At 37.7% G+C, this 24739-nt stretch overlaps 1 protein-coding gene across 1 annotated transcript; it reads left to right on the forward strand.

Annotated features, from left to right (window-relative positions):
* Positions 1 to 1470: 1470 nt before the first annotated feature.
* On the forward strand, positions 1471 to 23165 carry paxbp1 (PAX3 and PAX7 binding protein 1). Its single transcript, XM_066699869.1, has 18 exons — positions 1471 to 1923; positions 3227 to 3358; positions 7398 to 7580; positions 7796 to 8017; positions 8711 to 8814; positions 9002 to 9219; positions 10694 to 10883; positions 12176 to 12299; positions 13502 to 13604; positions 13998 to 14113; positions 14224 to 14423; positions 15826 to 15973; positions 17292 to 17413; positions 18314 to 18390; positions 18849 to 18915; positions 19047 to 19193; positions 19724 to 19878; positions 22195 to 23165. The coding sequence occupies exons 1-18, from the start codon at positions 1602 to 1604 to the stop codon at positions 22310 to 22312; spliced, it is 2748 nt and encodes a 915-aa protein (XP_066555966.1). The 5' UTR covers positions 1471 to 1601; the 3' UTR covers positions 22313 to 23165.
* The last annotated feature ends 1574 nt before the right edge of the window (positions 23166 to 24739 follow it).

Genomic DNA, 24739 nt, shown 5'->3' on the forward strand with positions numbered 1-24739 from the left:
ATAGATATTCAATGAATAATTAAGCACAGGTGTGGATGCTAAAGGATACTGTTTACACTGGGTCAAAGTCAGAATATATAAACTAATTGTCTGTTTACATGTAACTAATCATACAATCTCTTCACACTGGAAATATTGAGTGAATCCACAAGCATGATAGGTGACTGTTTGGTCAGCCATAAGTTAATGATCTCCTTTTTGTATTTTCCTTTGAGTAATGTTAGTGGTAAAGAGAAGGATCTTGTCATATCATGTGACACACAAGATAAAGATAAATTGAACATGTTTTAAACACCACAGGTCTGAGCTGGCAGAACTAGTGCAGGTCATTGGTCTTCTCCAAATTTGGTACCACACAGTCAAAAGCAATGGCTGAAATTGACTAAAAATCTATTTGACAAATTCTAACAGGTGTTTGTGTTTTATGCACGTAGTGCATTTTTATTTTACTGTTAAAGTTCACGTATTGCTACAACTCTTTAAGTAAGGCATGTGCCTATTTTTTTTTACATCCTGACCACATTTTTACATTTGTAAATTGCTTTGCACTTCCAAGTTGCCTTTGCATGCCCCACTTTGAACCACATTTCCCATCATGTCCATAATGGTGGGTAATGTAGTTCTATATCCATAATGATGGGTAATGTAGTTCTGAGCTGAACAAGCAGAGAAATTTCAAGCCGTCTTGAAAGTTCAATTACATTCACCAGTGTAAAAAAGGAAGCCAGGATGTAAAAATAAAATTGAAAACAACACACTACATGAACAGTAGTAGCAACACATGAGAGCATATAACTAAAACACATTTAAAATTACTCTTTAACCTCTATATTTAGAACAATCTGAGTTATTGCAGATGTTGTAGAATACATTGATGTAAATACAGTAGAGAAACCTGTCGAATTATGGTTGATATGTCCATGGCAAAAGTAAAAATAAGCCTGTCAAAAACCTGTCCGTTTTTGCTTTTCTCTTCTCTGTGTCTAATGGTTTCATTTATGATGGTTTATTTTATTATATTATATATATATATATATATATATATATATATATATATATATATATATATATATATATATATATATATATATATTGTTTAAGGTTTATTTGTTTATGTTATTTATTTTGTTGTATGTTTATCAATCTGTAAAGTGCTTTGTGGCTACCTTGCGAAAGGTGCTATACAAATAAAAAATGATTGATTAATATCAATGTATGTAATGATTTTTTGTTAATTTTTGTTGTACTGTTTTGTTTCTATGACTACACTAAAGAAAAGTGAATATTACTTAATCAATCTTATTATTGTATTGGCAAAATTCCATAGTGATAAATGTACATATATTTTAAATAAATAAATAAATAAATAAATATGCATTTTTTTTTAAATCTACGCATGCTCCACAACTACCGTGGAGAGTCCTTAAACTACAATTCCCAGAGATCTCTGCGCTACCCTCCATCCTGGCATTTCGGTGCGTGTGCTATGGCAGACGTTGGTTTTCCTGCATGTATTGGTACGCACCGACGCTTCCATGGGTCTTTGATTGTTTCTGCTATCGCTATTTATTGTTTTTTCTGGTTTGAGATCCAGGATAATAATGTTTAAAAAAGCCAAAAGGGTAAACGTCAGGCGCAGAAATGAGTCAGATGACGAAGAAAAAGACGAAAACCCATTGCCACTGCAGCAGCAGCCATGCGGGCCTGCAGAGGAAACCTGCGAACGAGACGTCGGAGTCATCCATCCCGCAATCAGCCCCGCAAATATAACCGCGTACACGGATGTGCCCCATGGAAATGGACTGCAGAGCAATGCCGGCAAACCAAGAGAGAAAGAGAAAGAGAAAGAGAAGGAGAAAAAGAGAAGCAAGGAAAGCAAAGACATCCCGAAAGCCAGCTTGCTTAGCTTCCATGATGAGGAAGGTGAGGTAGCGATTCGTCATTTGAAATCTTGCATTTAAAAACTTTCATTTTTTAAGACTCCATTTTGAGGGGTAAATATGGTGAGTGAGTGAGTATAATATTTTGTTTGCATAAGGAATATTGTTCGGCGAACCATGGATTTTCTGAGCAAACGGAGTATATGTTGCTTAGCCTTACAGTACCAATATTAAATCAAGATAAAAAAAAACATGAAACTTAATCGCAACAAAAAAACAAACTATATATATATATATATATATATATATATATATATATATATATATGTATATATGTATATGTAGAACCCCCCCCCCTCTCTGGGTTTTAAGCATGCTATTGTAAACAATTTTCTGGTTCGGATATTATGTAACTGAAAAGGAAATTATAGGGGGCGCTAAGTCACTTAATTCAAAATGGTCTGCGATACAATACGGACGTGTTCATTATTTTCCATAATGTAACGAGAACCCCCCCTCCACCTCGCCGGGGACCCTGGTGGAGCTGTATGGGTCCAATATTGTGCGTCACACCGCCCCATCTCCCAGTCACACTGACATTACACTATTGCACATACCTTATAGTTTTAGTAATCACTTATACTAAGCAGACAATAGAAGCTTTCCTGATCTTAAATTATAATTTAGTCTACACACACTACTTTCTTTACCGTCTATTTGTTTGTTTGGGATGGGGTACATGTTTTTGTGTGCTGAAAGGATTGTGCAAAATGAATGGTAGGTGATCACCCGGCTAACACAACGTTGTAGCAACGTCATGTACGTTGTGTGTTACCTGGGCAGAGGGCATACATTTGCAGAAACATCGCACATCACTTTTAAATTGAGACCATGGTATTTCACAGTGTGCATATATATATATTTTTGAAGCTGTGCTACTGATATTTCTGTATGTAGTTCAGGATTAAAGCGGATTTAAGCATTCATATGAAATGCAATATTGTTTCAAATTCCAATAGGATATTTGCATTTGTTCAAGATCACTGGATTAGATTATATATGGCAAGATGGCTTTGGATACTAAAATCCCTTACCATGACTGAGAGATTAAGTTTACCACAAATTATTTCTAATAGGGTTGTAGATGGCTTTTATGCAATACAGCACAATCACTCTAAGAGATGGTTTTGAAAAGGTGTTTAACCACCTCCCACTGGTTACATTGCATTGATTGCATGTAACTGAGGGGGAGTGGCAGCCTTATTTAGAAATAATTTAGGATTTTCTTTCCCCCAAATGCTCCTTGCCTTTTACTACTTGAATGAGAATTACAATTCCCTTTACAGATGATACAGAAGTTTTCAAAGTGAAAAAATCCAACTACAGCAAGAAGATTGTGAAGCAGCTGAAAAAGGAGTATAAGGAAGACCTGGAAAAAACCGGCACAGTGAAACAGGAGCCTAGCACCACAGTAGATGGTAAGGAGCTTTGTGTCTTTCAAGGTGTTAGATCATCTTTAGAGTGTGGTTTTCACTTTGATACAAGGTTGTGGTAGATCAGCCATGGTTTCTGTTCACAGTCTCTCCCACCAGATGCTTAAAGCAGAATTCATACAGGGCAATCAATTATTTGATGCTGTGCTCTACATAGAACTTCTATGTAACAGAAAGTGAGGCTGAACAGGAACAATTTGATACCACAGCATTCAAAAGCAACATTTCAAATCTCCGGTGTGGTTAATCGTTAAAATAAGTTTGCCTACTGCATCTTCTAAGTACTCAGTGAGCAATGGCACAAATTGTCCAGATTGAAAGGACACTAGGTTATCTATAATAGGGATCGACCGATATGTTTTTTTTCAGGACCGATACCGATAACTGATAATTGAGTCAGATATATATACAACCCCAATTCCGAAAAAGTTGGCACAGTGTGGAAAATGCTAATAAAAACAAAGAGGAGTGATTTGTAAATGTACTTTGACTTGTATTTAAACAAAAAACGTATAAAGATAAGGTATTTGATGTTTTACCTAATAAACTGCATAGTTTTTTGAAGGTAAAAGTTTATTTTGAAATTGATGCATGCAACACGTTCCAAAAAAGTTGGGACGGGCAATTTAAGACTAATAGTGATGTGACAAGTTGAAATAAGGTGTTGTGAAACAGGTGAGGCAATCGTGTAATCAGAGTATATAAGGAGCCTCCAAAAACGGCCTAGTCCTTCAAGAGCAAGGATGGGTCAAGGCTCGCCAATCTGCCAACAGATGCATCGGAGAATAATCCAGCACTTTGAGAACAACATTCCCCAAATACAAATCGGTAGGGTTTTGGGCATTTCACCTTCTACAGTGCACAATATAATTAAAAGATTCAAGGAATCCGGTCAAATCTCGGTGTGTAAGGGCAAGGCCGAAAACCACTTCTGAATGTGCATGATCTCTGATCCCTCAGACATTACTGTCTTAAAAACCGTCATGAGTCTGTAATGGATATCCTGACATGTGCTCGGGAATACTTTGGTAAACCTTTGTCAGTCAACACCATTCGCCACTGCATCCACAGATGCAAGTTAAGGCTTTACTATGCAAAGTAGAAGCCATACATCAACACTGTCCAGAAGTGCCGCCGACTTCTCTTGACTTGGTCTCATCTGAGATGGACAGTAGCACAGTGGAATCGTGTTTTGTGGTCCGACGAGTCAACATTTCAAATAGTTTTTGGACAAAACAGCCGTTGTGTTCTCCGGGCCAAATAGGAAATGGACCATCTAAGTTGTTATCAGCGTCAGGTCCAAAAGCCAGCATCTGTCATGGTATGGGGGTGTGTCAGTGCCCATGGCATGGGTAACTTGCACATTTGTGAGGGCACCATTAATGCAGAAAGATATGTACACATTTTGGAGCAACATATGCTGCCATCCAGACGTTGTCTTTTCCAGGGATGTCCCTGCATTTTCCAGCAGGACAACGTCAAACCACATTCTGCCCGGATTACAAGCGCATGGTTGCGTAAGCAGAGAGTGCGGGTGCTAGCATGGCCTGCCTGTAGTCCTGAACTGTCTCTGAGAATGTGTGGCACATTATGAAGCACAGAATAAGGCAATGAAGGCCCCGTACAGTTGCGCAGCTGAAGAAATGCATAATGGATGAATGGGGGAAAATTCCACTTGCTAAACTTAACCAACTGGTGTCTTCAGTGCCCAAACGCTTAATAAGTGTTATTAAAAGAAAAGGTGATGTTACACAGTGGTAAATAGTCGACTGTCCCAACTTTTTTTTGGAGTGTGTTGCAGTCATCAGATTAGAAATTAGTGTATATTTTCAAAAATAAATTAAATTCACAAAGTAAAACATCAAATAATGTGTTAAAGATGTGTTTTCAATATAGTATAGGGTGAATTGAATTTTCAAATGACTTTTTTTTTTTTTTTTTTTTTGTGCATGTTTCATACTCTGCCAACTTTTTCAGAATTGGGGTTGTATATATATTATATACATACACACACTTGTGTTAAAAATTAACATTTGACTATCGATTTATAGTAGCACAAACCCCAACACAAAACTTACTTTAAATGTGTTTAAAAATGTTTAATTAAATACTAGAAAACAACATTTTAAACATTATATTTGGAAAAGTAAAGTGCATGGAGCATTTCTTGTAAACTGAAATTTTACATAGATAAAAATAATTAATTCAATATCTCCCCAAAACAGGTACATTTAACTGTTTACAAACAATCTGTCGGGTTTCTTCCCTTTTAAGAATGAATACATAAAGTAAACATACAGCTTACTGAAACTTTTCTCTTCAAGTCCCTGTCCCCAATAACACCTCAGTACTCCCAGTTCAGCAGCACCATGTTGTGATGCAAAAAGCACAGTTGTTCCGCATGCTCTCCTGTGAGACGGTTCCTGTTTCTCTCAGATTGCTGTGACTTCACTAAAAACATGCTCACTTGGTATGGAGGAGGGTGGTGAGCAGAGATTTTCAGGCATGTGAAGCAAGTAACTTAAAGTGCGCTTCATTCTAGCTACCATCGTGTAAAACATTAAAACTCACATGGGCGAGTAATCTGTTAAATGGTATTTGTTACCGTACTACGAACGTTAGCTGTCTAGTTGCATTAGCACTGACGTTGTTGACTCGTTACACAAAAATATCACTGCATAAACACTAACGTTAGCTATTTTTTACTGCAGCAAACGTGTTATATGCAGGGACTCTGGTGGAAAAGGTGTGACTAATTTAAAAGCCATTGCTTCGCCTCTGTTGAATGAAATCCCTCATCATGTTTGCCCTATTAAACGGGGTCCTGAAAAATTGCTTTCTGATTTTTTAAATTTTTTTTGATAGTAGGCTACACCAAAACATTAGTTTCAGTGGAGTAACAGTAGTCCACAAAAAACATTTACTGGGTATTGTCTTCATAGCAATAGATAACGGTGATTGTAATGTTTGTTGCAACTTCAGCATAGATTATTGTGATGTTCATTGCAACTTCAGCATTCTTACCGTGCATATCTCTGCTTTCCTTTTTCCCACGTCTCTCTCACAAAAATGGTGTAGTGTTGATTGGCTATTTACTTGTGAGCTATAACCAATCCGATAACACTGCAGGCGGGACATTGAGCCAGACTAGATGCAGAAACCTTTCTGAGGAATGCGGCTGCATCTGAGCCAGTGCAGTGCATTTAAAACAATTAGGCCTATCTTATCGGCAATCATATCAGACAAAGTAATGATTCTGATTATTGCAAAAATTATGAATATCAGATCCAATAATTGGCCAGGATGATAATTGGTTGATCCCTAATCTATAGCATAGCAGACCTTAATATTAATATCCTTTTCCCTACCTACATAGCACTTGCAAACGTCTACAGTACGTTTTGCAAAATGCAAATTGAATTTGATTCAGATAAAAAAAGAAAAGCTTTGATGTGGGTGATTTGGCTTGTACCATATCTGTGGGCCGATTTAGCTGTGATCCTTGCAATGAGAACGTCCAAATTACACAGGGAATTTTAAAAGAACCCTTTTGCTTTGTCTAAATTGTGTATTTCTCAGTTATGCAACATACAGGCAACCTTCTACTAGTCTTTAAACCAGTACTGTGATTGTGTGTCGTGATGGCTCGTCTTCTGGGTATGAAGGGCAGTGAAGTTTGAAGTGTAATTACAGCCTTGCAAATGCACGATGAATAGTCAATGAAACCCCCTAAGCCTATTAAAAGGCTCTTTGTTTGGATGCTATAAATCTTAATGTACACCTCCCATTATTAAACCTCTGACAATCACCCTGTCCCTCTCTTGCTTTTACACTATCATGAAGGCAAGGCCTTTGTTGTTGTTCATATCAATCCAGAAGTATTTATCCATTTGGCACTTTTACAAATGTGTGTTATAAAGACCCACCCCCCTGACCTGAGCGGCAAGTGCACCTCTGTATCAGTTGCCTCCCAGCTGGCTCCTGCAGTGATGTGGTCTGAGTGGTGTTGTGCCGTTGTGTGCAGAGCCGGTGACCGTACCAGTCACTGTGAAGGAGGAGCCCAAGACAGAGGGTAGCCTGCCAAGCAGCGAGCAGGGCGAGGAGGAGATGGAAGTGGACAGCAACGTAGACTCCGAGGAGGACCCAAAGACCAGTGGTGCGGGGGCTTTCTCCAGCACCCTGTCATCACTGAGCACATTAAGACCAGGTAAGCTCCACTTATGAGTCTTCAACTCCCCACAGACACCTGAAATATAGCTGGGACACCCTGGTTGAAGAAGTGAACTCTGTCTGAGGAGCAAATGTCCAACAACTAACTGTTCTGAAGACTCAAGACTCCATACACTTGAGAACAAAATAGTATATCTCTTTAAGATCGGTGATTAGCAAGCTGTGTGTGGCCTTTCTCCTCATGTCCTATAGGTGAGATTCCCGATGCTGCATTTATTCACGCCGCCAGGAAAAGACGGCAGCTGGCCCGTGAGCTGGGAGACACCCTTCCTGTGGAGACGGAGTCTGGCAAGAACCGCCTGGTGAGGGAGGATGAGCATGATGCCAGCGATGACGAGGACGATGACGAGAAGAGGCGCATCGTGTTCTCTGTGAGGGAGAAGACTCAGAGACAGAAGATTGCTGAAGAAATAGGTGGGTGTACCTGTGACTGCTGTATTAGCTTTAGGCAGTTCTTCAAGTCCAATCCTCAGGGTCCACAACACAGCAGTTTTATTTGGTCTCCCCTGGCAACACTGGCATTAGAATGTGCTGAATTAAGTAATTATTCCTTCAGTTAAGAAAACGAGAATTGCTCTTGTCCCGGAGAACTGGATTTAAAGAGCACTGCCGTGAACCTTCCTGAAAAAGGGAGTACTAAAATAAGTATTCTATTCAAAACTTTGCCTTATTAATGCACACACACAACCTTGACATCTTCAAACCCATAATGCTTTCCCACTAACCACTTTTTCATGTTTACATTTGTGGTAAAGAAAGTTAATTTGATCCAGATTGTTGCTTTTTCTTCACAATAGAAATAAAAGTCCTTCAACCTTTTTTTATTAGCCAGTCCAATTATGTTTGTATAACAGCAGATTTTAATATTTCAATCATCGATCCTATTCTATGCAACTCCTATAATGCAAAAAGGATTTTTTTTTTTTTTTTTTTTTTTTTTTTTAAGATCTTTGAAGCTTTGTTTGGCCAGACCATTTGCTGGTAGGATTGATTAACAGGGCTTGGATGATAATGCTCCTGGCAGTGGAGTACGGACTCCACAGGTTTCCAATCCTTCCTTGGGTTGTGGTCCAGAATGTGTTGTTGAGGACACTGTTGTTTGGACAGGCATTGAAGGCAGTGATGACGATGCTCTGGACACCGGAGGCCAGGATGAGGAGCTGAGCCGCTGGGAGCAGGAACAGATCAGGAAAGGGATCAGTATCCCACAGGTGAGCTGCACAAACATACCTGTATTTGGTGCCTGGCTGCAGTACAAGGCTTCTCTTCTGGCACTCGCTGCACTTTGACGGCCTCAGCTGGGTACATTTTCCAGATCATTTTCAGATCACTGTAAAAAGTAATGCATCTTCTCAACCAATGAATGAGAGTCAATGAAAATTCTCGTTACTTTTCTAGGTTCAAGCCAACCAGCCGGAGGATGTGAATATGTATTACCAAAGTACATACGAATCCTCGTCCTACAGCTCATCATATGGCCTGCCCTACACCTACAGCTCTGTAGGATCAGATGCCTCGAAACCATTAAAATCCGAAAGCTCAGTAACATATTCTGCTCCTAGTAGTGACATGACTCCTATCACTACTGATCTGGTAAAGAAACGCCTTAAAGACAGGTAGGGTAGACCCACTTTCTCCCCAGGGGTGGCAGTACCTGTGCTGTTGCTTTACAAGACTGTTCACAGAAATAAAGGGCACATTCATTTCACAAGCCAGTAGGGTTGTGTGGGACCTCCCTTAATTTGACAGCATCATCTATCGTAACCACTGTTATACTTTGAATATACACCCGAGAACTCTGTCAACGCTGCTGTGATTTTTGAACTAAGTCAATGATCTAAGGAAAGGGAGAATTATGCTGGCTGTAGGCAATGCATAGTATTGAGACCCTGAGCAAATCTTCATTGCTCTGCAAGGCAGTGCAATAGAACCGTCTTCAAATTGCTCCGTCTTCCTTAAATGAGTGCCCAGTTGTCAGATAGAGAGAATGCATGGATGATCTGTGATGTGAAGACTTTTTCACTGGGACCTCATCAGAGACTGTCAAGCACATTTCGCTCATCAACCAAGTCTGATTTTAAGTTGAGAGGTAATGACAAACTAAACCTGAAGGCAGACGCATTAGACTTTTAAGTCCACCCTTCTGCTAATCTGTACCTGCTTGATATATACATGCAACAAGAAGCATGACCCTGCCTTGTCAAATAGAAAAAAATTGATGCACGTTATTCCGACTTATTTTAAAAACCAATATTTTATAAAATTTAAACTCTCATTGTTCTTCCCTGCAGGCTAACTCCAAAACTACCTAATTTTAAAGACCTGCTTATATTTTGAAAATATATATATTTAGTTGGCTGCACTATAAATATAACTGCAAAATATTTAGTTTGGTGGAGCACATTTGTCATTGGTTCAGACCTCTAGGGCTAATGTTTTGATTTTTTACTCTTGCAACAGATCTGTTGAAAAATGACCAGAGGCACCTACCAATTGAACTCCTTCCTCTTGTTTTTGTTCTAGGCAGCCTTTTTATTTTTTGATTGATCTGTCTTGAAAGAGTTAAAATATTGTAAATGTTCATCTTTGATTATTTTAACTGTTGCATATTTTGCCAGAAAATCCACTGAACACAGTAGCTGAGAGGTTGTTTTGATGAACCACTTATAACCAGGGTCATATGTATAAAGTAAACTAGTATTTGACAACATGCTCACTTCCATAATCTTTTAGAATTGATTTTTATTTAGAGGAATACCAAAGTCTAATTAAACCTATTCCTTCCTCTTTTCATGAATGGATTTTAATTTTTATTTGTACTTCCCTAATTAAAACTACATACGATATTTTGGTTTTATTTTTATGAAAGCTCTTGTTTGCTTTTTTTAAAATATATTAGTATCTAAACACTTATATTGTAACAGTCTTTATTTCAAAGATCAAGTGTTTTTTTCATTTAGGGGAACAAGTACTTGCAATCATATCTATTGCAGTGTGAGCTGGGGAGAAACCGCAATGGCCACAGAATGCACTGGTCCATTGACAGCCGGCCGATTCTGTGTGTAATCTGTCTCTGTTTTTGTTCATCAGGTTAAATTCACTGAGACAAGTGCACAGTAGCAATGAAAAACGCTATGACAAAATCCAGCAGGAGCTAGAGGCCTCCGTCAGCATGATAGAGAGACTGGAAGGCTCCTCCGACGGTGTTGCTGACCAGTATAAATTCTTGCAAGAAATGCGAGGGTATGTCCGAGACTTGCTTGAGTGTTTCAGTGAAAAGGTAAGGGAGAAACAGTTTGGCACTTCTTTGCTGTGTTTTTGCCCTATTGAGGAATTATGAGGGGAGAAAAACAAACGCACCAAAAAAAAAAAAAAAACTCCAAATGAATTCCTCTAAAGACCCCTTTATGTTCAAATGTCTGTCATCTTTTTTTGTTTTTTTTCCCCTTTGACCAAAAATAAAGCCACTTCCAATGTGAAATTGAAATGGATTGTGCACAAGCGTTTTGAAGCATTTTATATAGCAGACTTTTCTTATTTTTAATAAATATTGTGAAAAATATTATAAAATATAAGTGAAAAATGTTCGGGCAAATGCGTATACCATTCAATTGAGAAATTACATTCTATTATTGACCTTGAGGTGGTGATTAGAGAAATTTAATCAAATGAGTTATGCCAACAGTACCATTTTGGGGATTCGTCGGCTTCTTTTGTAAGAAATATACAAATTTGTACATGCCAAAACAAATTCCTTTATAAGATTTAATGATTTAATAAGGCCTTGGTGTTGTGGTATGAATGCTGCTTTTCAGTTTTCTTATTAAAATTATTTACTTTGCTAGTGTACTACTACCAACATAAGTGTGTCATGCCTGTTTTAGTTTTAATATTATAAATAGAAAACAGACTTGTACAACATGTAGATAGTTATGAGCGAATTACCTGTGTGTCAGGTTACAGTAAATGTAAATCTGACATTTCTGGAAAATGTTTGTGACTAACCTCTAGTATACTCTGACCTTGCCTAACGTCTTTGTTTTCAAACAATTGACTGAGTTTCCAGTGTGAAAGTAAACCAGTGTTTTCCTTTTCCAGTTCTTACTTGTCAGCCGATGCGAGAGGTGCCTGTGTGTGATGGTGTGGGAGGTTCTAACTGCATTTTGTTTCTCAGGCCTGCGAGAAGCTTAAGCTGCCCAGTAGAGTGAACTGGTTATAAAGTTTTTGGGGGTTAGGCATCATTGGTGTAGACTTTAATTTGAAGACTGAGTAGCTGATTTAGATTTGAATTCAAGATTTTGCTGCTGCTTCTCACAGTGCAGACATTGCTGACGTCAGATGACCCAAACACTTTAATGTTATATTGTTGCTAGATAATTTTGAACTTGAAGATACAGGCTATGTAAATATAACCGCTAGTTTAGAATGTTGTCCATGTGTAAAGATGTCTGTAAGTATGCGTATGTGTATGTCCTCTACCAGTGTAGCCTTTGCCCCCCATGAGCTTGTTAACCAGCCTGGACTGAGCCCATGTGTAGGGTTCTGTATCACAGAACGTATCGTATCTTGCAGGTTCCGGTGATTCTTGAGCTGGAGTCTGCAATGCACCAGTTACTTAGGCAGCGGGCGGCTCGGCTGGTCCAGAGAAGACAGGATGATATTAAAGATGAATCATCGGAATTTGCAAGCCATTCAAGTCAGTCCATCTTGAAGGTTTTTATTTTTTATTGAACAGCCTTGTTTGTTTGTAGCCTTTGTTTTCATACAGTCTTGTGTTAATACGTGTACTGAGGGTGTGGCTGTTAGATGTGATTTAATGTGAGTGTGCTCAGAGCACGTGGTAAGTGAAAATAAATGATTCTCCCTCTTGTATTGAACAAGCTGTTCCCCTTTTCTTTAATTGGTGCATAATGGCTAGTGGCAAATAATTGGTAAATAATAGTCAGGGGAGCTTGAAATCCCTAATTTAATTTTCTTTAGAGGGCAAAAATCATTGTGTGAACCCTCTACTGCACAGACACTTTCTAAAACCTTTTAAGAACCTGTATTTAGGTAAGTAATGTATTTGATTTCAGCTATTATGCATTTCACAAATTATCACACTCCTCCAATCACTTTCCTGGATATTGAATTAGTTTGACCCTAAATCTCATACTTTAACCCTAATCTCTGTCCTTCACTTCCATTGTTTTGGGAAGGCTTGTTAGATTCATTCAACTGTTTTTGTAATTATGCTGCTGAATCGGAAATAGTGGTGCTTATGGTTGACAAGCCCACATTGCCTTTAAATATCTTCACGGGCAAGCAAGTCTTCCCTCTAATACAGTAGCCATGAATTTCAGGTCATTATGTAGAACCAGTAGTGGACCATTGTACCTAAGGTTTGTAACAAGAATTTCAAAGCTAGAGGAAGCTTTGATTATTTTTATAGTTTTACTTCAAAAGATCAGAAACTATATATTCCTTCTACTCTTTATAATAAACACGCCCCCTACTCTCAAAACATAAGGACAACGGGATATGGTATGGGCATTTCCTAGTTTATTCAAATGATCATACAGAGGTTGAACGTCAGCTACAGGGGCTAAATGAAAGGGGGAGTGGGGTTACATACCATAGATTGTTAAATTTGAGACTTAAATGGGAAATCAGTGAAATATAGCAAGCACTATGAAGATTGTCAAGTAAGTGTTGCTTTATTAGGCCACAGCCACAGAAAAATGTGTAAGTATGTAGGTAATGTGCTGTTAAGTGTTAAATTAGTCTTCATATTAAAATGAAGAATTATTAACTGACCATTAGCTATAAAAATGTTAATATTGTGTGAGGAGAGTATAGTTAGGGATTTAGATTAATGTACTTCTGTCAATGCTAATTTGAGTCTGTCTATTGTTTCAGGTAAGGCTTTAATGGCGCCAAATCTTGATTCTTTTGGTCGTGACCGTGGAGCCTATCAAGAGCATGCTAAACAGAGAAGAATCGCAGAGAGAGAAGCTAGACGGTACACTTTTTTTTTTCTTCACCCATAGATAACTTATCACACCAGCTATTGGCTTACTCTAGATTTGTATGCACTGAGAATGGAATAGAGATCTTAAAGCAATTTTCCGTTTACATGCATTTTTTTATTTTTTCTTAAATGTGACTTGCTTTTAAATTTAAGTAACAACCACAGAACTTGTAGGGTTTTTTGATTTCAGTATCCTTTTTACAAACTACATCTTTTATATACTGCTTTTTCTGCATAAATATTACCAGTGGTTTCTGATTAAACAGTGGTTCACTTAAAGTTGGTTCAAATCTCACCTACTTGAATGTATTGTCCATTTTCCTTTTAAGGTCTTTGTTTTGAGCAAAATATTAGTTGTTTTAACTAATTAATTTCATAATCCAGGACGCGGCGCAGACAAGCCAGAGAACAGAATGGGAAGAGAGCTGAGCATCGGGAGGGCTTATCAAGCGATGACGAGGAGACCTCCACTGACATCACCAGCTTCAACTTGGAGAAGGGTACAAGCAACCTCCGCCCTTCAGAAACACTATTCTCGAGTGGTGTACTTGTTCCAGTTCAAATACTGAAAATTCCTTCTCTTTTTCTCTGTTTTTCCTCTGTGCTGCAGAACGCATTTTGAAAGAATCTAAGAAAGTGTTTGAAGATGTGCTTGAGGACTTTCATTCCTTGGACAATATCAAAGCCAAATTTGAAGTTTGGCGCAGGCTGTATTTCAAATGTTACCAGGATGCCTACATCGGGCTGTGCTTGCCCAAGCTATTTAATCCACTGGTACGACTGCAGCTCATCCCCTGGTCTCCCTTAGAGGTGAGTATACTGTGGCCTCTTCAAAGTGTAAACATTTTTTATGTTTTGTGTACAGAATTTGAACACTAGATGTGTGTAAATTTGTTTGCCCTACCTGCTTTTTCATTATTATTTTTTGTTTAGTTCAACATTTAGAACCTGTGTTCAGGGTTCTGCCATATATTGGACCTGTACACTTTATAGACAAAAAAATGTAGGTTCATAACCTTGTGTGGAGTTTACCTTTTATTATTTTACTTATTACATTTTATTTTTAATGCATGCTTAAAAATATAAAGGCAGTTTACCAGCCTATGATTTTGGCATGCTAATCTCTAGCCCCTTATTCATACTTACACAAACTACACATGCAAATACATATAATTGTGAGGTAAATATGTAAGCATCAGGCCCAAGTAAGACATTGTTTAAATTTCTGCATGTTTTATGCTGGCTAAATCCTAACAGGAGTTGATGCATCAGTGAAAGACCTTGGATTATTTTCCAAGAAACTTAATGCTTTGCAGTGACTAATCTAATTCATTGATCAAGCCAGTTCTTATTTTGTGGAAATGCCATCTTTGAGAACTTTGCAATTAGTTATAGTGGAATAATATATAGAAAAAAACAAAAACAAAGGGAAGTATCTCACAAATCACAAGAAAAATTGAAAGTTTAAGGGGAACTCCACCAAAAATACATAATTTCTGAAGTTACTCTATAAGTAGAAAAACTCACACCACAGAATGTTTCATGTCCAGCTCATTCTATGTACCAGAAATTACAGACAAAATATGCTGTGACGTCACGGCGGTGCTGACTTGGCGGAGTTCCCCTTTATGGCTAGGCCAGAGGCATCAGTAACTTGTACCCATACCTGGTGGATGTTAAAAGCCACTGTTAGCTTTGAGAGAACATGGACCGAGGGTTTCTCCCTTCGAGCTCAAAGCAGGAGTTCAGTAGCAGTCACCTCTGGTGCAGAGTTAGAGGCTGTGGGGTAGCCAGAACCACCCTAGATTGAATCAAGGTGACTTTCAGAGTGCAGTATGAGCTGAACACTGACTACCTTTCTGTTCTACCGCAGAGCTGAAACTGAGCTACATTGTAACAGTCTGAAATTCCCTAATGTTTTGTTTTTCAAAAAATTGTGTGTGTGTATTTCTACACACATTCAGTCGCTAATGTTGAAACTAGTTTGCTTGACGTTGGCATTTCTGCTGACTTGACAAAACTCCCTGTACCAATGCAAGCAGACCTCTGGTAAGGGATGTCCTTAGACTTACAATGAATAACCTTAAAATCTTGGGGGGTGGGGGAAATTAAGCAATTAAGACGTGTTACCTAACAATTGAAGCAACAAAGTGAGGTACAATGTTATATATTTGCTGTTTTGTGGACTTTAAACTGGATTTCTCTCCTGTAGGCTAACTGCCCCAACTTTGAGTATATGCTGTGGTTCGAATCGCTGCTGTTCTATGGCTGTGAGGAGCAATCGGAAATGCAGAAGGGGGATGTCGACATCAATCTCTTGCCATCGATTGTTGAACGAGTCGTAATGCCCAAACTGGCAGGTGAGCTTTTCAATCCAAGCTTTCCTTCTCTATTTTATACTGAACAAAAATATAAACACAACATGTAAAGAGTTCGTCCCATGTTTCGTGAGCTGAAGTGAAATTTTCCATATACACAAAAAGCTTATCCCTGATGAGAAACATCCCGTTTCTCCTTCACCAAGATAATCCAGGTGTGGCATATCAAGAAACCGGTAAACCTCGTGATCATTACACAGGTGCACCTTGTGCTGGTGAACAATACAAGAACAAGTTTTGGTCCAATACAAGTTCTGTCACACAATGCCACAGATGTCTCAAGATTTGGGGCAGCATGCAATTGCCCGCAGGAATGACCAGAGCTGTTGAATTTAATGGTCATATCTCTACCATAAGCCACCTACAACGAAACTGGGTTTGCACAACCGAAGCAATTCTGCACGAACTATCAGAAACCGTCTTGGGGAAGCTCATCTGTGGCTTGTCATCCTCACCAGGGTCTTGATGTGACTGTACCTCTGTGGACATTCCTGCAGTCAGAATCCCAATTGCACACTCCCTCAAACCTTGAGAATTGAAGTCCATATATTAAAGCCTAATGAAATTATTCCAATTGACTGATTTCCTTATGTGAACTCAGGAAAATGTTTGAAATTGTTGCATTTATGTTTTTGTTAATTGTATTTTTCAACAGACATTCAGGGTGACCTACAATTGTATGCTAACAATAACCCATTTATACATCTGTTTTTAGTTTAACTTTGTTTATTGGTTTTCACAAAATAAACTGCATGAGACATCAAACACAATTCAACAAACTGAAAACGCATATATAATTGTAGTTATACAAATAGGTAAAAAAAGAGCAGGAAAGATTGAGAGAAGTGTTTTTATTTAATAAAGGAAAATTATGAAAGGGAGAGACATCTGAGCTTTTTGACATAGGAGAGAAAGGGTAGCCATGTTTAATTTTTTTCCACAATTTAAGTGAATATATAAAATCCCTAATCCGGTGTTACAGATGGGTTTTTACTGTAGTAGTGTCTTCCACCTGGGATTGAACCCATGACCCTCCGCTCAGCAGTCCACATTGCCACCCATTGTCAGTCTCTCAGGTGCAGCAGGGATAAAGGGAATTTGGTTCTATTCAATTTAATTATCTTGCTTTGCATTCTGAAGTCTGATTTGGATATGTTTGGATATGCTCACTTTACATTTACACAGTCAGTAGGAAGCTTTTCATTTGTGTGTCCACGAATAGGGCTCAATTGTGGGTTGTTTGTGGAGCTTTGTTCAGTGAGCCCTGTTACAGTCCTGGTTTTGCCATTGTTACTTCCAGTTCTGACAGACCAGGTGTGGGATCCCTTGTCCAGCAGTCAGACCGCGCAGATGGTGGCCTTCATGAATAGGCTGGTCAAGGGCTATCCCACAGTCCTGCACGGGGAAAACCGGAACACACAGGTACCTCATTATGTCCTGCAGACAGTTAGAGAGCATTTGCAGTTATAAACCACCTGGCAACCCGGGGAGTCATGTTTCCACAAAGCACCAAGCAGATCTGTAAGGATTATGTGGCATGTTTGGGGAGTTCTTACAATGAGTTTTTTTTTTACTTTTGTATTTTTTACTTAATGTATTTTCAAATTGTTAAAGAACACATTAATTGAGGGTGCCTGATGTTGTAACAAATTCTTCATACACTAAAAGCACAGGGGGTAAAAAAGAGCACTTTGTTCATATCTGAAATAGTAAGCCATTGGTTTCTAAACACAAGATATCTGCAATTGTCCAGTATTTCAGTTATGTAAGCTTTGATCACACTAACCCCTTGAAGGACCAGAAGAGCACTGTTTGCATGTTGGTGAATAGACTCGCCTTTGCTGTTGACAAATCCAGATCCTTTTCCCTAGCAGCCAGAACTGGATCTGGTTTCAGGCTGTTCTGCTATCCTCTTAGCGAAGCTTGTTATTGTCATTGCAGAAACTATTCAGACTATTTTAAGTAATTCTTTTGGTTACAACAACAGCTCATACATTATTTGAAATCTTATACTGCTCTTAAACACCATAAAGATTAGGATTAAAATAAAAAGAAAACCGGCAATTATTTTCTGCATGTTGACTTTTCACTAGTATAGAAAAACTTGTACATGTTCTCATTTTTTTTAATATGTTAACATTAAGCTCTTAAAAGGTTATCAGAAAAATGACTCCTTTTGGCATATTTGCATCTTTAAATAGACCAATAGGACTACCCATTTGCAACTTTTTAAAATGTTTGTCCGGTTAGATCTTTGGGGGTATTGATTTCTTAATATTCATTAAACTGTATTAAATGTATTTGATTTTTTCTTTCCTTTAGGAGCTGTTAAAAACAATAGTCATGAGAACACGAAGAACATTAGACAATGATGTTTTTATGCCACTCTATCCAAAGAAGTAAGTCACAGCGTTTGTCAAAACAGATTGACTAAGAGTTCTTAAATTAAATGTTTTGATAAGAGCATTGGTATACCCTCGGCTACATTTTAAAATCCAATAGGGATTGTTTAGGTCAGTTGGCCTTTCCCTCCTGTATTAGAAACCTTGGGTTTTATGTCTGCAAAAATACATTTGGAATGTCCATGCAGGAAAATCATGTTACATGTATTTTTATTTAAAAATGCAAGTGTTTTAACGTTTGATTATAATTTTTTTCGCACATAATATAATCTACATTGAAACTTCAAAGGATTTACATTGACCTTTTCAGAAACCAGTTAACAAAGCAGCAATGTGTTGATGCATTAAATATAACGAGTTTGTACCATTTTCACTTGTAAATGAGAAATCAAAGTAGATTGTATTGTTTTATATTTTCTGGAGACATTTGTTAACCTTGTCCATTGACTTTGCAGTGTGCTGGAGAATAGGAACTCGGGGCCCTATTTGTTTTTCCAGCGACAGTTTTGGTCTTGTGTGAAGGTGAGTGCGCTGCTTCTGTCCTCGGGGGAACTGAATGGATGAAAATACGAGGGGAGTTGGTTTTGTTTAGGTTCAGATTTTTCGTGATTCTTTGTCTTTGACCCTCATTACCATACTTTCTTTCTTCCTAGCTTTTGGGGAACATTCTTCAGTGGCATGGCATACTGTCTAATACAAGCCTTAAGGAGCTGGCTGTGGACAGCATTGTGAATCGTTACATCCTCTCGGCACTTCAGAACACAGAGCCTGGAGAGGACAGCATTGAGAAAAGCCAGAGTGTAAGATTGTAGATTGTGTAATTTTCAAGCTGTTATAATGGCTTTATAGGTTTTGGTTTCTGCTTTTAAACTACTATTAACATGCAGTATTCTCATACATTCACCTTTTGATTGGTAGAATATTATAATATCACTGGGGTTTGAAAGATCCAGAAAACCAGAGTGCTTTGTGTTTTCATTTTTTCTTTTTGACCATTAGAAAGGTATACTAGGTCACAATGAACACAGGAAAACAATCAAGTATAATTTATGGACACTTTGGGGTTTGCTTAGTCTTTGGGGGGGAAAACAAAATTGGGAGAAGCCAAGAAAATGTTATGCAATGTGTCAAGCAGGCTGATTCACACAGAATATTAATAGTCAATGTCAAAATGCACACTCAAGTCATAATAAATATTGTTTCAATAAGAATAGCAAATGTAACTTGACCTTCACTGCAGAATCTTGTACCACTCACACGCTACATGTTTAACTCTGATCTCTCAAGGCATGTTGGGATATTATTATTATTTTTTTCTGCATGTTTGCAGGTCATTAGTTGCTTCCCAAGACAATGGTTTACATGCCTGAAGGGGCAGCAAACAATCCCCCAGCTAGAAAACTTCTGCAGGTATCTGAAACATGTGGCCAGTACAGTGTACAGAGTGAGCCTTGGGGGATCTGATGTGGATAAACGTAATGCCAGGCAAGTAACTGTTCTTTTTGCCCAGTTATTGTGTAACATAGGTTGTAACATAGCTGTCCAGCGATTGTCGCCTGATCAAATCACTTGAACTAAACGCGCAGTGATGTTCCAGCTACTCTAGTTGCATGTTTCCATGTGTCCTGATTAATAGGAAAAACTATTGTTGATTGATAGGATGTCTAAAATACGCCGATGCACTGGCAAACCTGCTGAATCACAGATAATCAGAGGCGATCATGGTGTGTATGTGTATGTGTATGTGTGTGTGTGTGTGTGTGTGTGTGTATGTATATATATATGTATGTATATATATGTGTGTGTATATATATATATGTGTGTATATATATATATATGTGTGTATATATATATATATATATGTGTGTATATATATATATGTGTGTATATATATATATATGTGTATATATATATATATGTGTGTATATGTATATGTGTATATATATATATATACATACACGTGTATGTATATAATGTGTATATAAGTGTGTGTATGTATGTATGTGTATATATGTATATATATATATATATATATATATATATATATATAAATATACTTGTTGGAAAGCTTGGAGGTGAATTTGTGTGTGGTCTATTTAAAAAAAAAAAAAAAGATGGGTCTGCAAACCATGATCTGTGTACTCAAGTGTTGATATTTCAGTGATTGTCTTTTTTTTTTCAAAACTTTTTTTATCTTAAGCAAATTTTCAAGTCGGTGTCCAACTATAGGGTTCCAGATTCCTTGTGTACCACTCAGACTCTTGGATTTATGTTTTCCACTATGACAAAGTGCTTAAACTATTAAAATATATAAGATAGAGTAACATAATATTATCCTTGATCACCTCTCCTGACCACCCGCCTTCTTCAAGATTTCCGTATGGCGTTCTTCAGTTTGGTTGTGATGCATTTTACAGTAGGCATATATAAATGTTTTGCATTGAATTTGATTTAAATTGGCCTTATATCAATTAAGGTTCTAATAGAAGTTCCATGCTTATACTATTCATGTTCTGTAATATAGGCTATTCTCGTAATTCTGATTGGCTAATTCATATTCTGTAACTGTAATCATAGTATTAATCTCTACTCAATTGCCCATTTTTAAGGGTCCAGGAATGACATTTTGGCATAATATGCCCACTTTATTTTTGGCCCATCAGCTCCAGAGCCTTTTACGAATATTGTTTTTATGTCTGGCATAAACATCCCTCAGACGTTTGAAACATTTTTGCACTTCCTTTGCTAGAATAACAAGACATATTAAACATTTGTAACAAATACCACAACATTGCTCTTAATTATCTAGAAATATTATGACCACTACTGTTTCGCAACACATGTATCTACCCATGATGATTTAACTAAGCTAGTAGTACAAAATGTAATAGTGTAGTTCTCATTCTGTTACACTAACAAAACACTGAGTTATACATAAAATCGGATGCAATTGCCCTTATTCAATGGTTATTTATTTGTGATGGTAAATATTTATTTAGGCTAAACAGAAATGTACATACACATACATCATAAGGTGGGACATTAAACCACTGTTTACATTTTTTTATTGTTGGGAGAGGGGTTGGCCACTGGTGATGAAAACGATCAAAATAATCAAAACTAATTTTTAAATATTTGATTAAATGCATGTATAGTCACTTATTTATAACAAACCGCCTGTCTTCTATTTTAGCGCTCCGTCAGGAATACTGTATTAATAAATCGCTTGGCAACGGGGTCAGCGATGAGGACAAAGTTCAGTAGATTTGAACTATCAGTGACGTGACCAGCGACTGTCGTTATCGACCAGGGTGACTGTCGCCAGAAAGTATAAACTGTACAGCGACATGACAACGATCGCCGGTCGCTTCGCTCTTCAGCGACGGTCGGGTGACCGAGTATAAACCGGCCTTAACTTCATTTAATCAGTATTTGATCTTTCTCTCCAATCAAGATAACTGTCATATAGCCAGCTTCCTATTTCTTCTGCTATGACAATTCAGTCATTTAAATTATTATTATTTTTTTAATCTGATCCTGAAGAACAGTTTAGCCAGATACTTCCATGTTACATTTCTATGTACATGTATCTTATTTACACTGAGGGCTGCTATACAAACTATTTCCAAGATACCAGTCCAGGGACTTCATTATTTTATAGTATAGTTGTAGTATATTGTATAGTTTCTTCCATTCCAAGACAAAAATAGTGTCTTTGTCCATGTGTAACAATATCTCGTAAGCACCAATGAGATTGATGTGATTGACTTATTTTTCTTTTCTTTTTTTTTTACCACACAGGGAACATATTAAGGAAGTAGTTAAACTTCTGGGAAGTATTAATGCTCTGGATCATGTGGTGGCTGTGGCCAGCGAACATGGGATAAAGGACGTAAAGGCTTTACTTGAAGGCAAATGAACGTAGTCTTCCATGGACTCCCTAACCTTATTTGTACTGTCTGTATATACTGTGAATATATGTAAAAAATAAACGGAGCACTGTTAAATATTGTTTTAAAGAGAAAAAAGGACCTGAGACGCATTTTATATTGTGTAGAGTTGACGTGATTCAAGATCTGGTTTTACAACCTGAGAGGAATGATAAGAGAGCTGGAGGGCTGCAATGAAGGACTGAAACATTTTGCAATGGGTGAAATTTAATTTCTGGAGTTGAACCGCTGTATGCACAGAGCATAGGAATTTCACCTTGACCGGGCCAATTCAGCTTTAAACCAAGAAAATGGAAGGATGGGCCCCATCGTATGGATCTTTTGACTCTTTAAAGGGCTGACACCATGCTGATTTAGTAGTTCAGTGGACTACTTCGTGAGCATCGAGTTTGAAGCACAGTGGTTGGGTCTAAGCAGCAGGCTTGCCACTGAGGTAACGGGGTTTGTGATTTGACTTATACATCCATTACCATGACTAGACATGTATGCTGAGTTCATGACTGACAGACTGCACAGAGGAGTTGTATGCCTCTAATTTTAATCAAGATGCAGCATTGTTTTAATGTACTCCACATCAATGATCAGTTTGTGTGTAATCTTCAAGCATGCCCGCTTTCTTATTCAGTGTTCATTCTTTTCAGTCAACTAATATTTGTGCCAAAAAAGCAAGTACACGTCACTGAAATAATTCATATGCAGCTTTTTTTTTTTTTTTTTTCCTTTCTTTTGAAGAGCAGGATGTGGCAATTTTAATTTGCAGGATTTGTGTACATGTTTTATTGGCTTATTTAATAAACTCTGATGGTTGAAAAATGCCCCTTATTTCAAGATTTGTTTTGGGTATTTTGGTCATGTATTGTCTGCAGGTATTAAACCATTCCCTATGAGACCATTTCATTAGATTAAATGCATTTATTGATGGGTTGGTTGATTTACAGAAAGCAGCCAAGTACTGTCATTGGTATAAAACATGTTTAACAATATCCAGGAAAGTGCTTTTTTCATTACAATTGGTACATTTGACACTTGGATTTTGCTAATTGAAACATGTTTAAGCTACTTTTAATAAAGCCAAATGACAAAATAGAAAGTGTAGCTTGAGGGCCACGAACAATTAAAACTGATTAATCCGCCAGTGTCAAATTACATGATACTTTTTTTTGTAGACTGGAGTCTTTCCTCTACCTAATGCAAACCCTCTGCATGGTTTTTAAATTTGTGATTTTATGTTGTTCTTAACTTAGTTTTGAAGGATCTTGTTATACAAAGTAAAAATACCTGCATAAACTCTGCAATTATTGGAGTTTGTGTTGACATTTTTGAGTACACATCGAAATACTTTTTGGGCTATTATCGGAGAGATTTTGTCAATAATATATTCTTAATTTCTGTGGTAATAACAGGTCTGTGTTGACATCTGTTTAGTGTCAGCAGTAACAAACCTGACGATTCTATTAATAAGCATTAAAGCCGTTTCTCTAAGTCCTCTAAAACTATCCACATTTAATAAACCTGTAATACCTGTACGTGCTTCTACAAAAAATATTTTGTTTTGAATGATTATTTTGCTTTCCAGCTTGATAAACAAGGTATCAGTCTGTGTGAGAGAGGGTAAAATGAACCTTGAGATCTTTCCACTTCAGAATAAGGTCTTTCCTTATATATGTATACATGTGTGTGTACACACACACACACACACACACACACACACACAGAGTACTGTGCTAAGGTTTTAGGCAGGTGTAAAAAAAATGCTGTAAAGTAAGTGCTTTAAAAAAAAAAAAAAAAAGTTAATAGATTATATTTAATTAACTAAATGCAAAGTGAGTGAACAGAAGAAAAAAAATCTACATCAAATCAATGTTTGGTGTGACCACCCTTTGTCTTCAAAAGACCAATTCTAGGTACACTTGCACAGTTTCTGAAGGAACTCGGCAGGTAGGTTGGCCCAAACATCTTGGAGAACTAACCACAGTTCTTCTGTGGATTTAGGCAGCCTCAGTTGCTTCTCTCCATGTAATCCCAGAAAGACTCAATGATATTGAGATCAGGGCTCTGTGGGGGCCATACCATCACTTCCAGCTACAGCCAAATATTTAAAAATTATGACTCCTCAGTCCAGAGCACTTACTGCCATTTTTCTGCACCCAGTTAGTGTGTTTTCGTGCATAGTTGAGTCGCTTGGCCTTCTTGCCACGTCGGAGGTATGGCTTTTTGGACGCAAGTCTTCCATGAAGGCCACTTCGGACCAGACTTCTCTGGACAGTAGATGGGTGTACCAGGGTCCCACGGTTTTCTGCTAATTCTGAGCTGATGGCACTGCTGGACATCTTTTCAGATTGTGAAGAGAAGTAAGCAGGATGCGTCTTTCATCTGCTGCAGTAAGTTCCTTGGCC

This window comes from Amia ocellicauda, chromosome 3 (genome assembly GCF_036373705.1).
Source record: "Amia ocellicauda isolate fAmiCal2 chromosome 3, fAmiCal2.hap1, whole genome shotgun sequence".
NCBI classification, from domain to species: Eukaryota; Metazoa; Chordata; class Actinopteri; order Amiiformes; family Amiidae; genus Amia; species Amia ocellicauda.